Source organism: Calypte anna, chromosome 13 (genome assembly GCF_003957555.1).
Source record: "Calypte anna isolate BGI_N300 chromosome 13, bCalAnn1_v1.p, whole genome shotgun sequence".
NCBI classification, from domain to species: Eukaryota; Metazoa; Chordata; class Aves; order Apodiformes; family Trochilidae; genus Calypte; species Calypte anna.
This window is the reverse complement of record NC_044259.1, coordinates 214,538-236,975: the sequence shown is the minus strand read 5'-3', so window position 1 is coordinate 236,975 and position 22,438 is coordinate 214,538. Positions and strand designations below refer to the sequence as shown.

Genomic DNA, 22,438 nt, shown 5'->3' with positions numbered 1-22,438 from the left:
GATGCCCTAATGTAATGAAATTACTCCTTTCTGCCTTTAATAAAAAAAAAAAAAAAAAAAAAAGGAGGAAAAAAAAAAAAAAAAAAAAAAAAAAGGAAAAAAAAAGCCGCAATTAATATTTACTGAGACCTGACAGGCTTCAGAGCACGGTAGCATGCAGTGCTGTCAGACAGCAGCGAGCAGAGCCGAGCGGCGTGGCAGCCGAGCAGCCCTGCACTGCCAGGGAGTGGAGGGACACCTCAGTGACAGGGAAGCCCCTAGCCTGGCACTCCGAGGCATTGCTACCCATACCGACCAACCTTCATCCTCTCCCTTCCTTTCTGCAGGCAGCTGGACAACAACCACATCAGCTGCATCGAAGATGGAGCCTTCCGAGCCCTGCGTGACCTGGAGATCCTGTGAGTTGACTTGGTTCCGTGCTGGGTTTGGGGGGGGTACGGGGGGGTGTCTCCCTGTGCTGCAGTCATTGCTGGGCACATCTGAGGGCTCAGCATCCTTCCTTCCCACCTCAGACCGCTGGTGTAGGTAGCAGAGTGTAATCTCGTGTTTCCCCCAGGCTGGGTTACTGCTAATTAAACCACAATAGACAACTTCTCTGCTCACTGCTGCCTGGAACAGATGGGGTTCAGCAATATTCAGAATGCATCCTATGTGTGCTCTGCAGCCAGAAACCTGGCCAGGTCTGTGTAATGTCGAGTAGCGGATGGGTAACAGGTTTGTGGGGAACAATATTACGATATATTTGACAACTGTCTTAGACAAAAAAAAGCTGTTTAAAAGGTGTTTGGTATGTAAGAGGGAGGAGAGACAGGCGTTTGGCAGGCTTGTTCAGTGCAGTCATTGGCTTTTGGGGAGGATCCTGCTCTGAGGGCTGAAATAACACCACATTGTGTTCTTCACATACCACAAACTTTACACATCAACGATTAACACAGCTCAAAGAAAGACAAAAAAGGATTTAATAGTGAAAGCTGACTCTTAACAGAGGAAAAGCACATTAAATTTAGAGCGCTGTCATGGTAATGAAAAATTCAATATTACCTAGGACTCATTATCTAAGGAGATAATTTGTTTATTACTGATAGTTACTTGTTCACTTAAAGAACTTTTCTGGAACAGGTTTTGATTATATGAACTGGTAGAAAGCTCTCCATGTGACTTGAGAGTTCATACTGCAAAGCTGAAAGCAAAAGCACTTGTGAAATACTTGTGAAAGCACACAGTCCTAAGCTGAAATAAAGAGAGAGCCAGGTGTGTGTGTGAAATTTGAACTCTCAGTATCTGAACTGGGGTTGATACTGGTCCGGCACTGAAATAGAATATGCTTAAATAGAGGAGAGGATGCCTTGTCAGACTGCTGAAGAGGTTGTCTTTAAATTACATGATATGAAGCAGCAAATGGTAGATGGCTGAAGTAAGCATCTGCCTCACATGGTCCTGGCACCCAGAGGTGTAGCAGACTCAAGGCATTTCCTTTTCTTCAAAGAAGAAGCAATACAATGGGTTAAAGGAACAGTACTGTGCCACACCACAGTGTTTTTGAATATACATGTGATACTGTTGGGAATTCTTTCACAAGGGCTCTCTTCACCTTGTGCTGATGCTCCAAGGAGTTTTGCTATCAATTTCAGCAGAAGCAAGTTCTGCTTCCAGAGAGACCTGAAACTGCTGGCTGTGTATGTTTGTCTCATCATCTGAAATACCTGTGGTCCTTTTCTTTCCCGAGCTGGGATATCAATATTAATCTCAGGTGCTGCTCATATTGAGCTGACAGTAGCTATCTTCAGAGTCTCTTATCTGGGAACTTAGGTCATCAAGAGTTTTGTTTGAATTCTATACTAATAGCATATTTCAGGAAAAATAATGTGTTACCACTATAAACTTTCACTTGTCTGTCAGATTGAAAAGTTTGCTGTGTGATGAATGGAAGAAAAGAAATAAATAATGAACTATAAAAAACCTGACTATTATTTTTTAAAAAACTGATTTTCCATATCTGCAGAGAGTGATTCAGTCCTCCACTGACAATAGACTGTGCTATAACTTTCACTAAAATAGGCTGAACAAAAATTGGAGCTTTTCTTAAAATATACCAAGTTTTACAGGATCTGAGAAAGTTACTAGGAATGCATTTATTCTTCCCAGGATGTAGTAAATGTTGAGTTAGTTAATTTTCCTCTCTGATTTTAATTGCTTAACTCTATGCCAGTTATTTGTGGGTAGAAAAAAGAGGGGTATATAAAATACATTGTAATCAATTCTTGAATGCATTGTTTATTTTCAACACAGACATAGTGCTACAGGACAAATCAGTTCTAAAAGATGGGTTAGTAGATAGCATCTATTTTTGAATGTATTTTTCTTGTAGTCATGAAGTGTGAGGTTTATACTTCCAACTTAATTTGAATTTTTCTAAGTTTTTCTTCAAAGAAGGTTTAAACATTTAGATTTCACTATCAAAATTAATTTGCTTAATGCCCCAGAGAATTATCATATTTTCACTTTTTAAAGTCATAAATGTGAAGTCATAAATCTGAAGCAATTTGAAGTATCAAAGAATATTAACAAGTGAAACCAAAGTTCATCTTTTCAGAGCCACTATGTATTTTATGCAGATATATTTAAACCTGCAATGGTGCATATTTAATGTTTCTTACAAAAATTAATCTAGTTATCTGTCTGAACAGTTTGCAATGGTACAAAAGAGTGTATTTCTTTTTATCTTACTGAAATATTGTCATGTTTCTAATATCAAACATTTACATTTCTGCATATTTTCTCAGCACACCCATCTGTCTACAGAATTCCGAATTCTGTACATCATTTGCGGCAGAGAAAAAATTCTTAGTGTTTCGTTAAAAAAAAAGAACACTCTTTAAAAGCACTTTGGTTTCTGGAGTACACTTTTCATTCACCTTAACATCCTCAAACATCATTAGTTCCAGGAGTTTGGTGATTTGCTAGATGTAGGAGCAGAAGTGTGCAGTCATCCTTCCAAATGAAGAGCGCTCTATGCTTCGTTTTGCTTATTTTTGCTTGTCAAACAAATATTTATTTTCTATCTTCTATGTTATGAGTATGTTCCTGTACCAGCAAATAGCACAGCGGTAGAGATGATAAGACTGAAAATTATGACTAATGCCAGTAAGTGATTTGATGCAATGAGTTTCTAACTCCACTGAAGCTTGGATCAGACTAAGGCATTGATGGTGGCTCCCAGTACAAACACTGCCTTTTGATCACTGTTTTATTCATGAGCTTCAGATGTTCCAAAAGGAGTCCCTGACCATACGATCTGACTGATGTAGACCATAATGCAGGTGCCAAGTGTTACTGGCAACTTCGAAGTTTGGTTTAAAAAGCTGTAAAAATGTTGAGTAAAAAGTGCTTTGTTGCCTTCCATTGATGGTCTTCGCCTCTGCAACAAGTTGAAAATAATGTCTGAGAAATTATATGCAGATCTGACATGCCTACTTAAACATCTTTTCTTGGTAGTTTTGCGCTGGGGCTAGTTTTGTTTTGTTTGGTGTCAAATTTTCTATACAGCTTCCTCTAAAGGTTTTGATTTTAACGGAGTTTTTCCTGTGGACATACTTGCTTTACCCTTTTTGTAAGATGATAAAGCATATTTCAGTCAGCTTGTGACCTACTGAAATACAAAAGCACAAAAAAGAAGAAGTTTGGTGTAGAACTCACTAACTAAAGTGTCGTTTTTAGTACAAGGAGCTTTTTTGCTCTGCCTAATTTTTAGTTATGTCCTGTGGCAATATCGGGCAATAATAGTTTCACTGAGAAATATTTGCTGGGTAGCTGTAAGGACATGTAAAGATTATTGAAAAAAACATCATAAAAAAACAACAGTTAAAAAAAAATCAAAGAATTATTCAAAATAATTCTCTGGTATTCCTTATGGTGTGTGGGAGTATGCTTTTCAAATCCTATGTAGATTAGAAACTAGTCCATAGCTTTATTGCTTAATGCTCCAAATTATAAAGTATAGGACATAAAACTCAGAATTTCACCTTTAGTCTCTTAGGGTACATGAATAAAAGGAAGTAACTTCAAGGTGGTTCAACAAGCTCAGTCAATGTGGCTTAACTTTCAGTAACTTATCTTTCAGTAACACTGAAAGATCATACTATCATCATTAGTCTGGAAGTGCTGTACTTGTGTTTATAAGATCTGTATCTTATACACTACTCAATTTACCAAAAAAAACCCAAAAGCCTTTTAGTTTATTTCTTATTGCTCTGTCTCTCTGTGGTAGCTTGAAAACTGTGGGTGACATGGCAGCTGTGCCATGTGGACAGGACAGAAAAAATTACAAGTCACTGTTGGCAGCTGAGGTGGACCATTTTCCTTGTTTTCCATTGCAAAAGTTGATTTTCCTCATACTTTGCAATGGTAGCGAAAGGGAGTGGATCTTGAACACATTTTCTTGCTTGCAAATTTCCTGTCAAAAAAATTCCCAGACCCAGAAGATTTCATCACACCAAGAGCTACTCTTAGGAGGACTGTGAGTTGTACTTAAAGCAGGCAAATGAGTTCTTGCTGTACAGAGCTCGTATGGAGTGACTTGGGGTTTTGTTTGGTGTTAGTCATGTTATTTTTTTGTAGTTCCTTGCATTTAATAGCTCTGAGCCTGAAAATTCTCTTTCCTGAGTTTCACTTGATTTTTGAAATGAATGAGGACTGACTCTATAGTAATAAACTACGCAAGTGGGCACCCCCCATTCAAGTGTGAGTTCTTGGGTGTGAAAAACAAGGATAATTCACTCGCAGGTAATACTTAAGGAAGGCAATACTTAAGGAAGGCCTTCCTGAGTGGCCTCAATGACCCAAGCAATTTTAAGTTGTTATTTCAGTTCCAAATGATCCTTAAGTATTTGATCCTAAAAAAAAAGAAGAAAAAAAACAAGGAAAAAACCACAAAACACCACCCTTCCATTCCTAAAGTCTTCAAATAAAAAAGAGTCTTAGAAATTAAAATTAATCTATGACTGTATATGCAGTTTTTTCTCTCCAAGCATTTCTGCCTCAGTCTTTTTCTCTCTTCCTGCTCCGTAACATCTGCCCAGGCACACAGCACTACAAACCGTGTGCTGGTTTCTTTCCAAGTCTGATTTGACACCAGGTTGTTTTTTACCGGACAGAGCATGATCTGTCAGACTAGGTGTGGTCTGCATCGCTTCTCTGCATTGTCTGACACATCCAGTCAGTGAAAGCATTTTGGAAGTGCCATAGGGTTATTCAAGTTTTCCTTTTTTTTCAGTTCAATACTTCCCTGTTATGAAGGATTTGGTTTCATAAATGAGTAATTTGTGCAATTTCTGGTAGCAATGTCATGCATGAGTGTGCTTATGATACACACTACATTTTGTCCTAGCAGACTTTTGAAAACTTTTCTGAACATTAATCTTCATTTTGTGCTGCAGTCAGGATTTAAGTGTTCCTGGGGTTGTCTTCTGTGTGCTGAACATGCAGCTACAAATTCAGTTTTACTTAATTGTGAAATGCTATTCTGGGCATGTCTTAACTAAACAGAAGGTTTTTATTTATTTGTCCAACCTGGAGGGTCAGGAAGTGAAAGTCATGACATATGAGATGTCATTGCTGAATGAAAGCCTGAAAATGCCATGCAAATGGGATTTCCTCTTCTATTTTGCTGGAAATTATGATCAGTTGAGGCAATGCATATCAGATTTGACATCTATAAATTGTGTTCCTATAACTGATGCTAAAATACCTAAATACAATCATGAAAATGAGATTTCTATTTAAAATGTTGTCCATAGGTGTCTTGCTCATTCTTGAGTGCAATAATAGTGAAATGATTGGGTTCTGTGGTTGTTTGGGTTTGGCTTTTTTTACCCAAGGGTGTATGTTAGCTCAAATGTATGTATGAGAAAAAAATTAATGTAAAATCTTCAGTTACTTTATCCATCAGGATGTATGTATTATATGTCCTAAACCCAAAACGTTAGGGAGTAACCATTTGCAGTAAAGGAGTACTTGAAGTATCTACCAGTTAGGTGAAAAGCAAGTAACTTGGCTTTTCTAAGATTATCCTCAGTTTTCCGTGTTGAGTTTGTGTCACAGACGATCAAGTTACTCCAGAGGAAGAAGAAAAGTTGGTTTAACAATTGAGAAATGGTGCACAGAGATATCAGTGGACAGATGATTATTTCCATTTTCTTTACTCCATTACTTACGAGGCTGTCCTGCAGTTTACACTTTTCCTATTCTTCCTGCCTGCTGTATCACTGTGTGTCTAAGGAAAGGAGAAATGCTCCTGAAGACCTCGGCTGTTGTTACTACAAGATTTCAGGTATATAAATCAGCTGGAGATAAGATTAATAACAGAAATGCCTTTTTCTGCAGAACTTTTAGAAAGGTACTGCACTGCTGCCTGATAAAAAATGTTTTATTTGCTGATGGATGTCAGTGGGAGATCTGGTGTCATTGCTGAAGATATGGAAATGAAATCTATGATAACCTCTGTTCTGTAACATTACAAAATGTGAGGTTGGAAGTACAGTATAGTGAAAGGAACACTAACCAGATGGCACCTTGGTGACAGGCTTTTTGTCAAAGACCAGCTGAGATAAGAGCGGGCAAGAGAGGGCCTCTGTAAATCATTGATGCATGTTATAGATGTAATGTAACTCTCTCTTTACAGGGAGAATATATTTACATAAATTCATTGATCAATGATTTTGCTAATCCTGCAGTATTCCAGGCATGTCCCAGCAAATTGATGAACATTTCTATCAGTCCTCTGTGTGGCTGCCTAATTATATTACATCTTCAGAAAAATGGATTTTTCCCCCTCCTGGAGCATATGTAGCAATCGAATGCTGTGCTCATTCTCCTTTCCTGCTCCCATTAGGTTGCAGGTTTTTTTCCCCTTTAAAAATAGCCTGGAGCTGTGCAGGCTGCAGAATTTACGAAGATTAAGAGCAGTGCCAGGTTAGAATTATTTATTTCATGAATTCCTGACCAATATGCTCCTCAAGGATGCCCAGTTTTATGCCTTGTCAAGTGAAAGCCCTGCATGGGTGCTGCAGTGGCTGCTCCAAGGGACTCCGAAGTCAAAACTCCAGGAGACACACAGATTTCTGGCAAACCTTGCCCATGGTATTAATTGTTTCATTTGCATGCTCTCCTCATCTTGTGACCTGCCCTTCCTTCCCTTTGACTAATGCAGTTTCTTTGTCAGTAATATAAAGATGTTGAATTTTGACTGTTGAAAGTCAAGTGAATGTGAACACCTTAATTCAGAGGACACTCAGCTGTGCATATTATATAGCTCACCACCTTAACCAAAAGCTGAGCTGAAGACTGTGGTGGCAATAAAACTGCTTGCAGATAAAGTTGAGATGAAGAAAGAGTTCTGAGCAAAAAATAAAATGTTAAGATAGATGAGCAGACGTTTTATGCTGTAATTTGCAATTCCTTGTTTGTATGACTCCCCACAGCAGCTTGATGACAATTCTGTGGCAATGGATGTAATCCTATTGGCATTTACAATGCCTTTTTGGCTGGGAAAGGAGGCTGCATGCCTGTGTGACACAAGCATCCGTGGTGTCATTGTCAAAATTACCAGGATGTCCTCAGCCCTTCTGTGTTCAGGGTCCAAAACCTGTGGCGGGTATAGGAACTGCTGCTTGTTCTGGTGTCAATCACTACAACGGCAGCAAAATTACTGATTTCAAAAAGTGTTTTAAAACACATAACCGTTACCTTCTTCTTTTCTGTGTACAATTAAAGGTATTGTTTGCGACCTACAGGGGTGTAAATGGTTTCTTTTTTCTGAGGTGATTTTTATCCCTCTGCTGTGCTGATAGAAAACTGTAGACAAAGGTTCTGAGCTGTAGCCTCTGTATACAAGAAATGTTTCAAAAGCCTGTTTTTTCTGGAAAGACAGAGCAAAATTATGATGGGAGCTCTGTGTACTGGTGCTGTTGGTCTACCACTTCAACACGGTGTGAAATAATTAACCTTAAACTGTAGCTGCTGGGATCATGGTACTATGCATTACTACTTCTTAGCGTTACCCAATATTTTTAGCTGGGATAGTAATAATATTGTACCGATAGTAAATAAGCAATCAAAACAGTGATATGTAGAGAACTTGCATGTGAAGTAGATAATTACATTTGCACCTGAAAAAAAAAAAAGCATAGGTTGAAGGTTTTGAACTAAAAATCAAATAGTGTCTTTTTCTCCTGTTTTTCACAAGATTGTGCATATAATGTAAGTATATATGTATGTAAGTATATATGGTGAAAGAAATCATGTATGTTACAGTCAAAGAATTAAAAAATAATCTTTCTAGCTTTTCAAAGAAAGGCATATGAATCATATAGACTTTCTTTATGTAGCATATCCTGTTTTCTGTTTATAAAAAAGAAAATGCTGCAATGAAGATGGAAGCATGAAAGAATTTTGAAGTAATTAGAAGGCAACTTGTCACAGTTTCTATGTTAATTTATTTGCCATAAGGGAAGCAATTTCATGTTAACTGATTTGATACTTTTGAACTGGAATTATATTTCTTAAGCTTCTGTTTTGGGGTGAATACTCTGAAGGTATTGTTTTAGTATATACAAGTGAAGAATAGCCATGCTTAGAACATCTGCAGTTTCCTAGAAACAGAATTTAAAGCACTGTAAGGTCATCCAGAAACCTTTTTTTGTGAGATACCATGTTATTCTTGAGTATTTTAGAGATAGTTCAGGAAACAGCTTGGTCACTTGAAAGAGCATCAGATGGGGTGGCTATTTAAGCCATTGAAGGAAACAATGAACAGTAGTGCCATTAATTTTTAAAAATTGCTCACATCCTTCTTGTTGTCCCTATGTTAGGTGATATGAGATATCCATGGTTTCAAATGCCAGACTGTGGCTGAGATTGGGGTATATTTGGGAGTAAAAAAGAACAGAACATTGTGGAAGACAAGTTGATGACTGTGGTGAAGGGATGTAGATGCATAAACTGAATAAGGTATTTTGTTCACCAGACTGGTGATTTAGATTTGTTTGCATCTTTTGCCATTAGAATCTTAGATTTCGTCTGTCACCAGAAGGGCTTTCTGGGGAGAAGGGAGGGTGAGAAGGCAGATCTTGTTCATGGCTTTCAGCTTTGGATTTGGCTACTGTGATCGATAAATTGCCGCAATGCAGCAACTCTGCGACGGTGCTTGAAGGCCGCTGAGAAGCCCCTGTTGGTGCAAAAGGAGCTTGCGGGCTGGGCGGGCTCTGGGGAGGGGGATAGTCCACTCTGCGAGCACCCGGCATCTTACTGGCTCCTTGGGCAATTTCAGTGATGTCTTAAAAGGGTTGGGTCCATTTTATCTGTGAGACACCCCATCTTCTCATCCACGGATGGGCATTAGAAGTCAGGCGAGGCACTTCAGCTAATACTTAGGTTGAAACAGTTAGGGCATACCATCCACAATGGCAGTTATTTTTTATTTTGAATGCATGCAGATATTACAGAGAAACAGCCATGTGTGGAGGACAATTGCCTCCTTTTATTTAGCTACCTCTTGCACCTGTAGAATATTCCTTAACAGATCATGAGTGCTTTGATTTTTTTTCCATGTATCTTTTATTTTCCACTCTTTCACTCTGTGGACTGAACGCAAATGAAACACTGTGAGTATTTGCTATTCAAATTGTTATGCTTTCTGAGCTCTATTCCATACGCATGCATGAATGAATATAGCAGATATTGCAGCTTCTCATGGGCAGGTGGTGTTTGGGAAAATTTTAAAATTGGAAAGATAAGCGTTTTTTAACATATTGACCTTTTTCTTGTGTGTTTCACACAAGCACTGTCTAAACTTTTATTAAAAGAAAAACTCAATGTTTAATTCCAGATGGAAAGCAAATCCCTTTCCAACCTCATGGAGAAACATGTAATTGCCCTTGTCTAGGAACTAAGTGTTGTCTTGTTCTTTCAAAGCATTTCTTTCCGCTATAGATGTAACTTTTCCTTAGTAACTGCTCATACATGCAAGTCTAAATTCACAGAATGTGTATATGACACATTACTTATGCCATTCATGTGGATTTATATTAGCCTTATTTATTGGCCTTAATTTCCAGCATGTACAAAGTGCTAGCAGGGGCACCATGTATTGTTAGAATATAAAATACTATTATAAAATTCAAATATGTTTTGTGTCTCCTACATTTTTGGAAGGTACTTCTGACAGCCGTTCCCTCTTTAAAACACTTATTTCTTTCCCTTCACCTGCTGACAGAAGTTGAGAATTGTCTTTGTGGTTCTGTGCTGCATCACACCCATTGTCATGTTGCTGGAGCTATGAAAGGTCTCTTCCCAATGTCCTCTCCCAGGGGGAATGTCATGAGTCTTGACAGCTGAGGGCTGGCTGAGGCACTGGGCTCCTGAAATCAGGGGGGCTGAAGAGTAATTTTGGTTGTGGGACCTGGTACTTCTGCCATGGGAGGGAAATGGAAAACAGGGGTTCTGGCAGCCAATGGCAGCTCCATGGATGCCGATTGCCTGCTCTCTGAAAGGGTTTCTGTAAAACATTGGGCACTGGCACCTGGACACTGAGGCTGAACTTCCGCCAGGGCCCTTTCTAATCATGGTTATATTTGTGCTTCTGATGCAGCTGCCTACCTGGGCATGCAGCTCATCCCTCCTTTGGTTCTAGTGGTCAGTGTGAGACTTGCAGCAGCCTGGCAGGCAGTGCCGCAATGCGGCAGTTGATGAAGTGACAACAGGCTGGCACAATAACCATCCCAAAGAGATTGAATATGGTCACGTAGCCCCTTACAATGGATGCAGAAGTCCTTTTTTTGCCACTTTCTCTGAAAAGACAACTAATTTGTATCTGTTCCCTTGGAATGACTTTTCTATTACTGTGTGTGCTACACCAAGTATGAAAAGGATCTGTTCATTGTGGTAGGGAAGTCTATCAAAATAGAGGCTTTTACCTTAAGGTTATAGCATTAAGGTTACAGTGTATTCAGGATGGGACAAGTGAAATCACAGCTTTGGAGAATGATCCCTTTCCTTACCAATCCGAATTTAATCAGTTTCTTTAGAATGTCTTTTAGAGGGGTCCCGTAAGAAAACAACAGCACTCAGCTGACTGGATGCTGAAACCTTTTACCTTGGAAATTTCCATCATTAAATACCTTCAGCCTGAACAAACAGCAAAAGATTCAAATTATAGATTTGGATTGTGTTAGTTTAAGTTGGATTGTGTCTATAAGACTATGTTTGCTTCAGAAAGGACTAAACAGCAACAACTGTTCAGACAGGAACTTGGGAAGCCATCTTATTTTTCTGAAGCATCAATCTTAAGGTTTGCATGATCAGACTGTCTTGTTGTTTCTTTTTCATCCTTTCCATAACTACGCTCTAGCTGGCTTTCAGACCTCTGTATGCATTGAGAACCCAATCCAGTTTCCATTGATTTTCGCAGGAGTAGCACAGAATCCATAAGCTGCAGTACCTGACATGTATGTAGTTGGGTAATGCCAAGAGCAATATTCAGTGAGAGATGAAAATTTATCTTCTTTTTAACGTAACATGTATAAATTTATGTGAAGTTAGTGTAATTATTTAGTTACATAATCAAGATATTGATCCACTAATCAAGATATTTTCAAATTAATCTATGTAGAAAAAAAGATTAATGTGAGTTGAAATTGAATGCAAGTATATTTTTTGACTGACTTGTAGGTTTGAGAATCACTCACCTAGATTCTGTTATTTTTCTTCTGCTCATATACATATGCCAATACAATATTTGATTACACAGTCTCATAATTTTTTTTTTGTTCTCTATTATACATTTGCACTCATTGCTGGTTTCAATCTCTTTACCCAGGTAGTTTGCCCAACCAGTTTCTCAGCTCCTGTCTTTCCCTCTTCTGCTCTTAGCTTCAGCTCCTGACATTGCCAGTCAGGAGACTCCAGCCAAGGCACAAACAGACTCTAGGGTGAATTAATAAAGCAATTACAGGACTTAATATGTCCTCAAGTTATTGCTATAGGCAAATGTCGTCACCCTGTTTCTTGCTGGGTAACAAAACAGGCATTTTTGAACAAATAATTTGTATTATCGTAACACAGTTTCCATTCAGCCTGAGGGTTTTGAAAATAATCTCACTCTTTTAAGGAAAAAAAAATAATCTGCAGTACTGATCTGGCCTTTGTATAAGCTTAAATAGTTAAAATCTGACAGTTATATTCAAATTAAAATCAGCCACAGAATGGGACAAATCAGGTAACTATAGCAATAAACACTGCTGGTGATTTTGCATAACTCAGCACTAGGCTTGTTTTTCATACATTTCTAAAAGAACTTTTTCTTTCCACTGAATCACTTACACTCTTCGTACTTCTGATGTCAGCTTCTCAAGTTAGCAATGCTGAAGCATTATGTTGATGTGATGAGAACATTTATGAACACCCTGGCAAAAGACTAGAACTGAAACCACAAACTGGCAACTAGGTATTTTTATTTATTTCAGCATATTATATCATAATACAGAAATATATTTATGATATATCATATATATTTTTTATTTCAGCATTTATTTTCAGTTTTACCTGTCACCTGTGCACTATTTAGGAAATTATTTGCCTGTGCTAATATTGTGTTTAAAAGTAGCATCTTGTAGAGTCCCAAATCATTTGAGAGCTGGTTACAAACACTGAGACAAAAACCCAGCAGTTACTGGTTTTGCTGCTAATTTGAAGTGTCAGATTGGAGCTCTGCTGCTGTCTGCTGCATGTCAGTGAATAGGGCCCCCTGTGAGATCTTTGTTTTTTAACAGGTCAGAGTAATGGATTAATCAGTGCAGCATCAGTTACTTTTGTTGTATGTTCACATGGTAATTGTGGGCTTTAAATTCTGGGATGCCTTGAAAGTTGAGGGTGAGGACTGTGCTCTCAGTGCATAGGGGTAGAGCACCAAAGCCATTTTGCTTTTTCATCAGAAAAACATGAGAAAAAGTAAATATTTAATTTGCTGCAAATTCCTTCATATCAGTGTCAAAAATAGCTCTTTATATCCATTGAAAGCATAGGTGCCTTTACCCTGCAATCTCAAAGTTAATTATAACCATTAATTATAGTAGTTTATAAAACTCAAGTTTTGGTCTTAATACTAGAAATAGATATAGATTCTGGGCTTGATATTGGTAAAATGCCTCTGGCATTAGTTGTATTAGGTGATATGTAAGGGCTGAAAGGGGTCTTTGGTTGCCATCTCTTGTCCCAGCCTAGGGCAGGAGCTCTGAGTCCCATGCCTTTCCTCATGGGGTTGCATTTGGTGTTCAGGCTTCTGCTGCTGATGGCTGCACTCTGTAGCAGCAATTTGCTGTTTCTTTCCTGTTGTTGTTATTATAAGAAAAAATTCTGAGATTTATACCTGTGAGTGCTTCACTTAACCCTTTTTGAATTCAGGGAACAGAGAATTTATTTTCTCTTTACAATGTTTTTTTATGTAGTTGGAGAGAGGTTTAAGAGTGATAAGCAAAACTGCTAACAAAGTGGTCTAAGGTTCTGCCACTTTTAGTGCTAAATTTTATGCTAATACAGTCGCTCAAATTCAAGTTTCATGTCTAGTATTTCAGACAGGCCTGAAGATCCTCTTCTTTATATATATATATATATATAAATGCTGATGGGGATGTCTAATCTTGCCTGGGTTCCAGTTTCAGAGTGCATGTACACTAGGAAAATATTCCTTCATGTATTCTAATTGTTAAACATCCCACTTTCCCCCAGAGATTTTAGGTCCTGGAGAAGCTTTTTTTTTTTTTTCTTTTCTGCATCAGTTCACCCACTTCTGAAAAGAAATAAATGAAGAAAACCATGAACGTGAGAGGCTTAATTATGCTTAGAGATGACTTAGTTAAGTCTTAATAGATTTTTCTGGTCTGATTCACGGGTTGTACGATTGCACTGGGGATATGAAGTCTGGAAACCATGGCAGTTGTGAGAGAAGTAGTAATCTTGGAGTATGACAGTCTTGGGAATGTTACAAACCTCCAGATGCAGCATTTTTAGCTATGCATTCTATGCACATAGATAATAATCTTGCATTAGGCCCAATTACATGGTATTATGGATGCACAACACATGGATTACACACACAGCCAACAAGCATACAGTGGTAAAGCAGTGGTGTAATTGAAGAAGACGAAAGGAAATAGACTTGTTAGCACTGCCAGTGCTGCAGTTTCTGATATGTCTGCTTCCCACCAGCCTTGCCTCTTTGCTTTTCTGCTCCATTTCAAAGTCTAACTTTGAATAGTCTAACTTTGATTTATCACAGAGCATGTTAACCCGGCATCTTCTTCTTTCCAGTGTGTTTAGAGAGCTTAGCGCAGGAAAAGGAAATAAACATCACCGCTGAAGTTGGAGTGAGGGCCACAGACACACAGGAGTGTTGAAGCCTGTAAAGAATCTCTAGTGCTTGAATGTAAAAGGCATTCAAATCCAGAAATACAAGAAATGAGCTGGTGCTTTTACAGATCTTTTTCTCCATTTACCTGTCAGTATGTGGGTCTGAGTCTTACTTTCTAGCTGAGAATTTGTAAATGCTGCCAAGTCTCATGATCAACCAAATGTGATACAAAGGAAACCTGGTGTGTATTGAAAACTTGAATGGCCAGCACAGCAGACCTCTAGTAACTTATTGTAGATGTTTATTAAGGCTTGCAGAAAAGTGTTAATCAAAAATTTAATCTACCATATAATTTCTCAGTTTGATTAGCTGTTTGTGCTAATCAGCCGCAGGAGTGGAATGTGAAAGAAAATCCATTGCTGTTGCCATCAAACACCAAAAGATGTCTTCAGTATATGACAAGTTACTTCCCTCCCCTTTCATTTTAATCAATTCAGATTGTAAACAAGAAGCATCATTGTGGGTATTTTACTGATGCACAGCTAGTGATCTATGCATATTATGAAAATGTCTTGTACTTGGAAAAGTGGACAGTTGTGTAGTGGTTTATCCTTTTTTGCAAATGGTAAAACAGGACAACATAACTCTTTTTTAAGGTAGGATGTAATAGGCAGCAGTGTTGTATGTTTAACGAAAAAAAAAACCTTCCTTTATCTTTTACTACTTGTAATGTGACTGGAAAATATTGCCAGTTACTATTTAACGTTGAACTTATTGAAGTACTAATTGAAGCAATGAATTACTTTGTATTTCAGGAAATTCTTTTATGTATTTTAACTTTTTCTGAAATCACTAGTAGCAGATCCTATTGTTTCTTGTCTAGAACTTGAATGGAACAAAGTGGGTACATGTGTTTTAAGGTATTGTTTCAGAACAATAATAATCAGGCATATTGCTATTCATTATATGTTCTTAATTATACTGTTAGTTGAATTCCTGGTAAGAGAAACAAACTGCCTATGTACTCTGTAATTTACGGAATTGAGAGTGTTTGACTATTGATCTTAACAGCCTGGGATTTCTGCTCTGTGAATTAGTCCAAGGAACATGAAGGAATGCTTAGAATTCCTGAGGTTTTAAAATAAAATGTGTCTATTAATCTTAGGGTTAAAAATTCAGATCTTTTTCTTTGTTTTTCAAAGTATGTTCCTAAAAGGTGTGTGATTCCTTCTAGCATTAGGATATAATAACTTTCTGACTCTCATCTCATCCTGTACCTGTATTCTTATTCAAGAGCGTAGAGAAAGAAGTAATGAATATTCCTTTTTAAAAACTTTACATAGGACAGTTTTTACAGGTTAATGATTTTGATGTAATTACATTGAGTCTGGAATTAACAACTCTTTGTCAAGTAACTACAGTGGTAAAGATGTCTTTGGGGCAAGTCAGAAGAGAACAGAAAAGCAGATGTATGTATTTATGGATTTCCTTCAAATCATGACAGGATTTCAGGGTGAGCATTCTTTTCTTTAGAAAAATTCTGATTAGTAGGGGCTATAAATCAGCTTTATTCTTCAGAAGAAGACAGCAGTTCCACACGTGCCTCTGGCCAGTTTGGGCAACTGGCAGAGGAGTTAGTAGAGCAGTTCCTCTGGGGTTTTAAATTTAAGTCAGTTGGACTGTGACAGTTAATACCAATGGAGGATGTACCACCTTGAAGATTACTGATCCCATGATATGCATCTTCCAAGTAGTTAGTCCATGGAGGATCCTTAGGACTGCTGCAGTCTGCTTCTGCTTAGCTTGCAAGATCTGATAAGGATCACAGCCCAAGGTGGGAAGCTTGCTGGCATGAATAATACTGTCTCTCTAATCTCACATTCCTCATTCAGCACTTGGGATGTGAATCCTTTACAGGGACCAGATTTTTACGAGAGGACAGTGGTTCTGGAAGAGGTGGGAGATACAAGGCTGGAGAGAGAACCCAGCAAAATGCAGTTTTCCCTATATGATGATGGATGAATCAAAATATTCTAGAAGTCTTCTTTTTCTCACAGTTTCCTGATATTTGCATGTCTATTTCAATGGATTTTAATCTTAGTTTGATCAAAATGAGACTGGTGCCTTGAAGCTGCTAGCAGATGACTGCAGCAGAATTTGGTTTTCCCTTCACATGTTAAATATCCCAATGTAGTGTGTGCTTACCTCTGGTCAGGACACACACTTTCAAAAATCACTGGTGGGAAGGCTTCATGAGTGTGACAGGAAGCTTTGCAAAAGGCCTCTAGAGCACCCCTCTGCCTGAAAATGTCCCCACACAAACCCCAAAGTGGTCTTACTGCATGGTAGCTGTGTGCTGTGCCTTGCACAGCAGAGCAGCAGGGTTAAATTCTTGCTGCTAAAGCTGGGCTGCAATGCAGAGTTCACTGTAAATTAGTGCCCTTTGCAGTACTTGGCCTTCTTTGTCCTTAGGTAATTGCTATTATCATAGATGTTTTATTGCCTTCATTATGGCTAACATTTCAATATCAATGAAATAGTGTGCTACTAATTCATCTGTGCAATAGCTATCTGCTCGAGTTATCACAGAAATTTGTGTTTCAGGAGTATATTAATTCAGCACTGATTTAGGATTCTTAGAAGGAAGTTTATATTTTGATGAATTATGGGAAACATTCACTTATTAGGGGCAAAATCTGAGCCACTCTCATAGTTTGTGAGTAGAAATACTGTGTGACTGGAATAATGCCTTGTCTGTAAAGCAGAAATATTTTAAGAAATTAAAAAAAAATTTTTTAATCATTAAATCAAAGAGTAAAGGCTGACCTTTCCACATCCAGATGAAGAATTGCACCAAGAGACAGAGATACCTTCTCTACCCACAGTTACTGCAGAAAGAAGCTTGCTGTCATGTCCTGTTCTGCCTGAATCCAATCCTTTGCCTTTGGAATTCAATAGAAATTCTCACTTCAATTCATTTGGCTTCCATTAACCCTTCTGGTGTCATGGGTAGCATATTCAGACATTAGCTATTTATGTAATTTAGTTTTTGTGATCTGACTTCTCATGTGGCTTTTATCAATGTATACCTAAAATTGTCTGACAAAGTGCAGAGCTCATTCTTATGCAAGTTCACCTCATGCAGAGGGAAAGCAATATTATATAATCTTACATTTACAGAACAATGATGGTGTGATTTGTTTGGACTTCCCAACACGGATGTACAAATGCAAATAGCAAACGAATATAGATATTGAGAGGTGGGTGTGTTGCTGTATATATGTATGCACCCTTATAATAGGTGCTGTTAAATTTCTGAAATTGTTGTATAGGATTTTTATTTCTTTTTCCCCCACAAAAGGCTTTGGTTTGCATCATTGGCTAAATAAGGGAGTCAAGGAGTAGCAATTCTATGACAGAGACATTAATTTTGCACTGTACAAAATACCACAGTGGGACATTGTGTTGTCATCATGACATTATCAGGAATTCAAAGGTAGAACTTTGTAGCCTGCAGCTGTCCACTGATACTCATTGTATTCTCTTCCAGCATTGAAGCCACAGTAAGGCACATGCAGACTGTGATGCAGGGCCAACAGAATGGCATTATTGATAGCTGTGGGAGCTCACTTTCAGGTTCATTTCTGAAGTTGACAGTATTTGTGTCTCCATCTTATCATCCACTAAATTTATAATAGACTGTATTTGACACTTTGCATATTGAGAAACTGAATACACAAGCCCACAACATTGCATACCCATTGATCCCAACACTTAGCCATGTGTTTCTTGTCCAGTCTTTGGCATCATCACATTTTCCCAGAGACCTCTGGAACGAATACTACATATTTTACTATAAGCCATGAGTCTCTAAGGCCTACAGCCTGGTGTGTCAATGTGTATGACTTGACTGACACAAATCTCTAGCAATAGATTTCACATGCAGATCCAAATTTCCAAAGCTTTTTTTTAACTGACATAGCTCCCTCTGCTTAGACTTTTGGAAAGGGGGAGTAATTTTGCTCTGCTGATACAGTTTGCTCTCATTCAGCACTATGCTGAAATACCAGCTGTGATCCTCATATCGGTGTGGTCGTCTTCTGTCCTGCTGGGATGCAGTACAGCAGCAATGCAAAGCACACTGCTGCCAGCCTCACAGCCTGCTCACACCCCTCTGCTGAGCAAGCCTGTGCAAAGCTGTGTTTTCCTGCAACCTCCTGGATTTGCTAGGTTGCCTGTGTGTCTCTGTGCACCGAAAAACAGGCTTACTAAGGGTGTGAGCTAATTTTGCTTTAATTTGCTAATGTTGCATACAATGGCTTTGCCAGCAGATTTCTAGACACAATTGTAAAAATATTTTTAAATTGGCAGATGACCAAGAGGGATTGTTAACTTCTGTAAAACTCCTCAAGAGCTTTTGATTCAATGCCCTGTGTAAATACATAACATTGAAACAAATTTTTCAGGGAAGAGACTAATGTGCTCTTATGTTCCTTCAGCAGGTATTTTCTTCAACACATAGACTATGCACAAGAGCACTATCTGCTAGAAGAGTGATCCTGTGGAGGGCTGTGCCCCTTGTGTGCAGCAGAGGTGCCGTGATGCTGTGGACACCACATGTTTCAAAGACAGCTGCAGTCAGCAGCAGGACCAGCTATGCTGGGACATGGGCTCATCACTAGGCCCACCAATCGTCCCAACAAACTGAGCCACTGTTTTTGCTGATCTGGTGTACTTGGACCATAGCAGTTATGCCCTGTTGCAGTGCTTTACATTTCCTGTGCTATCTAACTTTATAGCTTCTAATTTGCTAGAGAGTCATTGATGTAATTAGGAGCTACATAAATGGGAGCAGCACACTCAGCTGGTGATAATCTAGCTAGTTCATTTTTCATAACAAGTATTAAGGGGGTCCCTACCAGCAGCTAAGATGACTTTCTCTTTAAGATCTGCTTTGATAGAGCAGCAGAAATACTTACATGCCTGGGTCATGTCATGTTTTATTATGGTCTTTTCCACTATCCATGTATTTTTTCATATGGAAACAAAAGAAGGGGTACCCATCCATCTGTGTTTTCAAAAGGACAGTTTGATCTGTCTGCCCATGCAAGCTGGCTGTGTTAACAAGCCTATTAGAGACAATGGCTCTTTTTGTGTGAGAGTGAGCTCTTTAAATGTAAAGCTTTCATATCCCAGGATGTGAGGCTGACGTTCCTTTGCTCAAGTTGCACAAGATTTTCCAGCAAGGCAGCAGTTTAACCAAAAATCTGGATCTGTTCTAGCAGCTGATAAACACTCATCACCTTTACACCTTGGTACTCAGATGTGATAACTGGTAACCTTCATTCATTGTTATGCAGCTGTGGATTGCTTTGCCCTGACAGTATCTTTCATGATACGCACTGGCTGAGGTATTGTTTGGCATGTCTTGCTGCTCACAGCCTGGCATATTTATTACCAAGAGTTTCAGCAGTGTTTCTATAAATAGGGTGTTGGTGAATGAATGTAACTACTTGATCAATTATTCTCTTTTCTCCTTTTTTTTTTCTTTTTCTCTGAACAGTACTCTCAACAACAACAACATCACCCGCATTCCTGTTACCAGTTTCAATCACATGCCAAAGATCAGGACTCTGTGAGTAGCATCTTTAAATATAAATGTAATAACAATAATAGTAATGGTCTGAAACAACTCTTTGGATATTTGTCATTCAGTGATAATCCTATTTCTGTTGCTTTTGGAAATAAACAATTTCTCCACCTCCCTTGAGGAAGATGGTTACTGTGTAAGCCTGACCCTGTGAGGGCTGTGGCAGGCAGGGCCACGATCCCCAGCTGGGACTGTCCCTCAGGGACTCCCACAGTGGGGGCAGCCCCAAACACCTCCATTGGGATGGGGAAAGCTGAGGTCAGGCTAGGACATCTGCCCATGGGTACTCAGGTCGAGCCCATGGCCAGGCAGGGTGGGCTTAGGCAGGGCGGGCTGAGGGAGGGCTGGAGATGTGCACTGTCATAGCATCACTGGGCTGAGCTCCTGGGCAAGGGAACTCCTGGGGGCGGCTGCTGGGGCTGGGCAGGGTTGTGGAGGTGGCTGGTGCTCTCACGGTGCTGACCTGGTGTTCACTAGATTTACCCAGGTTTAAATGACCTTCAGTTTTATCAAGTTGCTGAATATAGCAGGAACTGAAACTGGGAATTTTTTCCTATTGGAAGATCTGTACAGTGAGAATGTGTTCCATACTGGAACATCATCAAAATTGCGAAGGCTTCTCAGATGGATCAACTTATTTAATTTTTCTAATATCCTGTTTTTAAATCCTATTTCTTCTTTTAAAAATCAGAATACTGATTTCTAAAGGAAGAAATTTTTTAAAGAGCATGAAAAAAGGCATCTTTATAAGATACTTTCTGAAAGAAAATTTCACTCATTCTGATGCATTAATAGAAGCTTCTCTTACCTCATATCCATTTTTCTGTAGCTGGGCACTGTTCCACTGGACAAGCTATGATCAGTTTAGTAGACCAAAATATAAAGCTGTGATATTTGACCATGTGCATTTGTATAATTTAGCTATAGCCTAATAAAAACATTCTTTCAAAATTTATCATCTTTATTTATACTCTTCAAGTTAAATAGTATCCCTTAAAATGTCTTTAGGGTATACACAACTTCAGGGAAAGTCACGTTTAAACAGTCTTTCTGGTTTTTCCTCCAAAATTTAAAATTTAATTAAGACATATTCAGCTAGCCTGAAAATTTCCTACAGCATTGAAAAAAAAATGCTTCAAGGATGGTACATATGCAAGTGTAAAATAATATTAAATAACAGAACTGAAGAAAAATTACTCTTACAAATGAGAACCTCTGATTTAAATTTACATTCTTCATTAAGTGGTGAGATTCATAGAACTTAATGCAAGTTAGTAAATGTAAATTAGATGTTTGTCTTTAAGAAGAGAATGAATAAAGAAGCTAAAAGTAAAGATTCCTGGAGATTTCCCTGTTCTCATTCAGTCATAGTGGTCCAGAAAATTTGCCTGGCTTCTTCAGACTAGTCAGTCTTGTCTGTTACCAGAGCTCAGTGCCTTCTGCTGTTTTCCTTCTAGTTTAATTTCAGAGATCACTTTGTATATAGCTCCCAGGAGGCTTACACTGACTAATCCCCCTCTGCTGTAATTAAGATTTTTTTAAAAAGGAAAAAAAAAGGGGGAGAAGGAAATCATAAATAGATTTTATAAAGGGAAGCTTTTCTACTGAAACTGAAGAAGCTTTTTCTTCTGAGTGCCAAATTTTATAGAATGCTGACCCACTCTAAAATGATTTGCTGGAAATTTGATTTTGGTCTTATAGCTAAAAGGGCACCTTTGCAAACTTATATTTGTATTCATTCACCTCATGTTCTGTAAAGGTAGTGTCATCAATATCAACTGGCACATTTCAGTCTCCAAAGGCTGTTAAATAACAAATAAGACCTTTCTCAGTACTTCAGTATGGGAATTTAAAAAATCCTACATAGACAGGCAGAAATACAGTTAAATTATTTGGTTTTCCATATTTCCTTATATCACTTTCAAAACAGGCATCAAAGTCTTCAAAATAACAGTTAATAAAAGATAAATACAGGAATCAAATAGCATTCCGTAATTTCTTATGTTGCTTCTTCCTATTAAAAATTCTTCCTCTGTCCCCAAGTCATCTTAGCATTTCTTGCAACTGATACTTTGCTAATTATAATTATTAATAAAAGAAATTTTTATAGCTACATATCACTTAAGATTTTCTGTATTTCTCCTGTGCAGAATTTAGGGTAGTAATGTTTTGTTTTAGCCAAGTTCTGTGCAAATGTGTAGTAATACTCTCCACAACTACATCTGAATGCATGTAAAACTGATCAATTTTTGTTCAGCTATGTAAAATATTTATCTAAAGATGCTATTGGGTGGTAATATTAATACTATCTCTGGTTTTCTGAGCTTGATTTCACTTAATCACCCGTTTCTCCTGCATTAATAAACTCATAGAATGAGAAAGCTCTC

The 22,438-nt window shown here is 38.3% G+C and overlaps 1 protein-coding gene across 1 annotated transcript in view; it reads left to right on the top strand.

The window, feature by feature from the left end:
* SLIT3 (slit guidance ligand 3) overlaps window positions 1-22,438 on the top strand; it is a 433,718-nt gene that overhangs the window by 243,287 nt on the left and 167,993 nt on the right. The window contains 2 exon segments of the mRNA XM_008503402.2: window positions 327-398; window positions 19,965-20,036. Coding sequence (XP_008501624.2) covers window positions 327-398; window positions 19,965-20,036 — 144 coding nt within the window.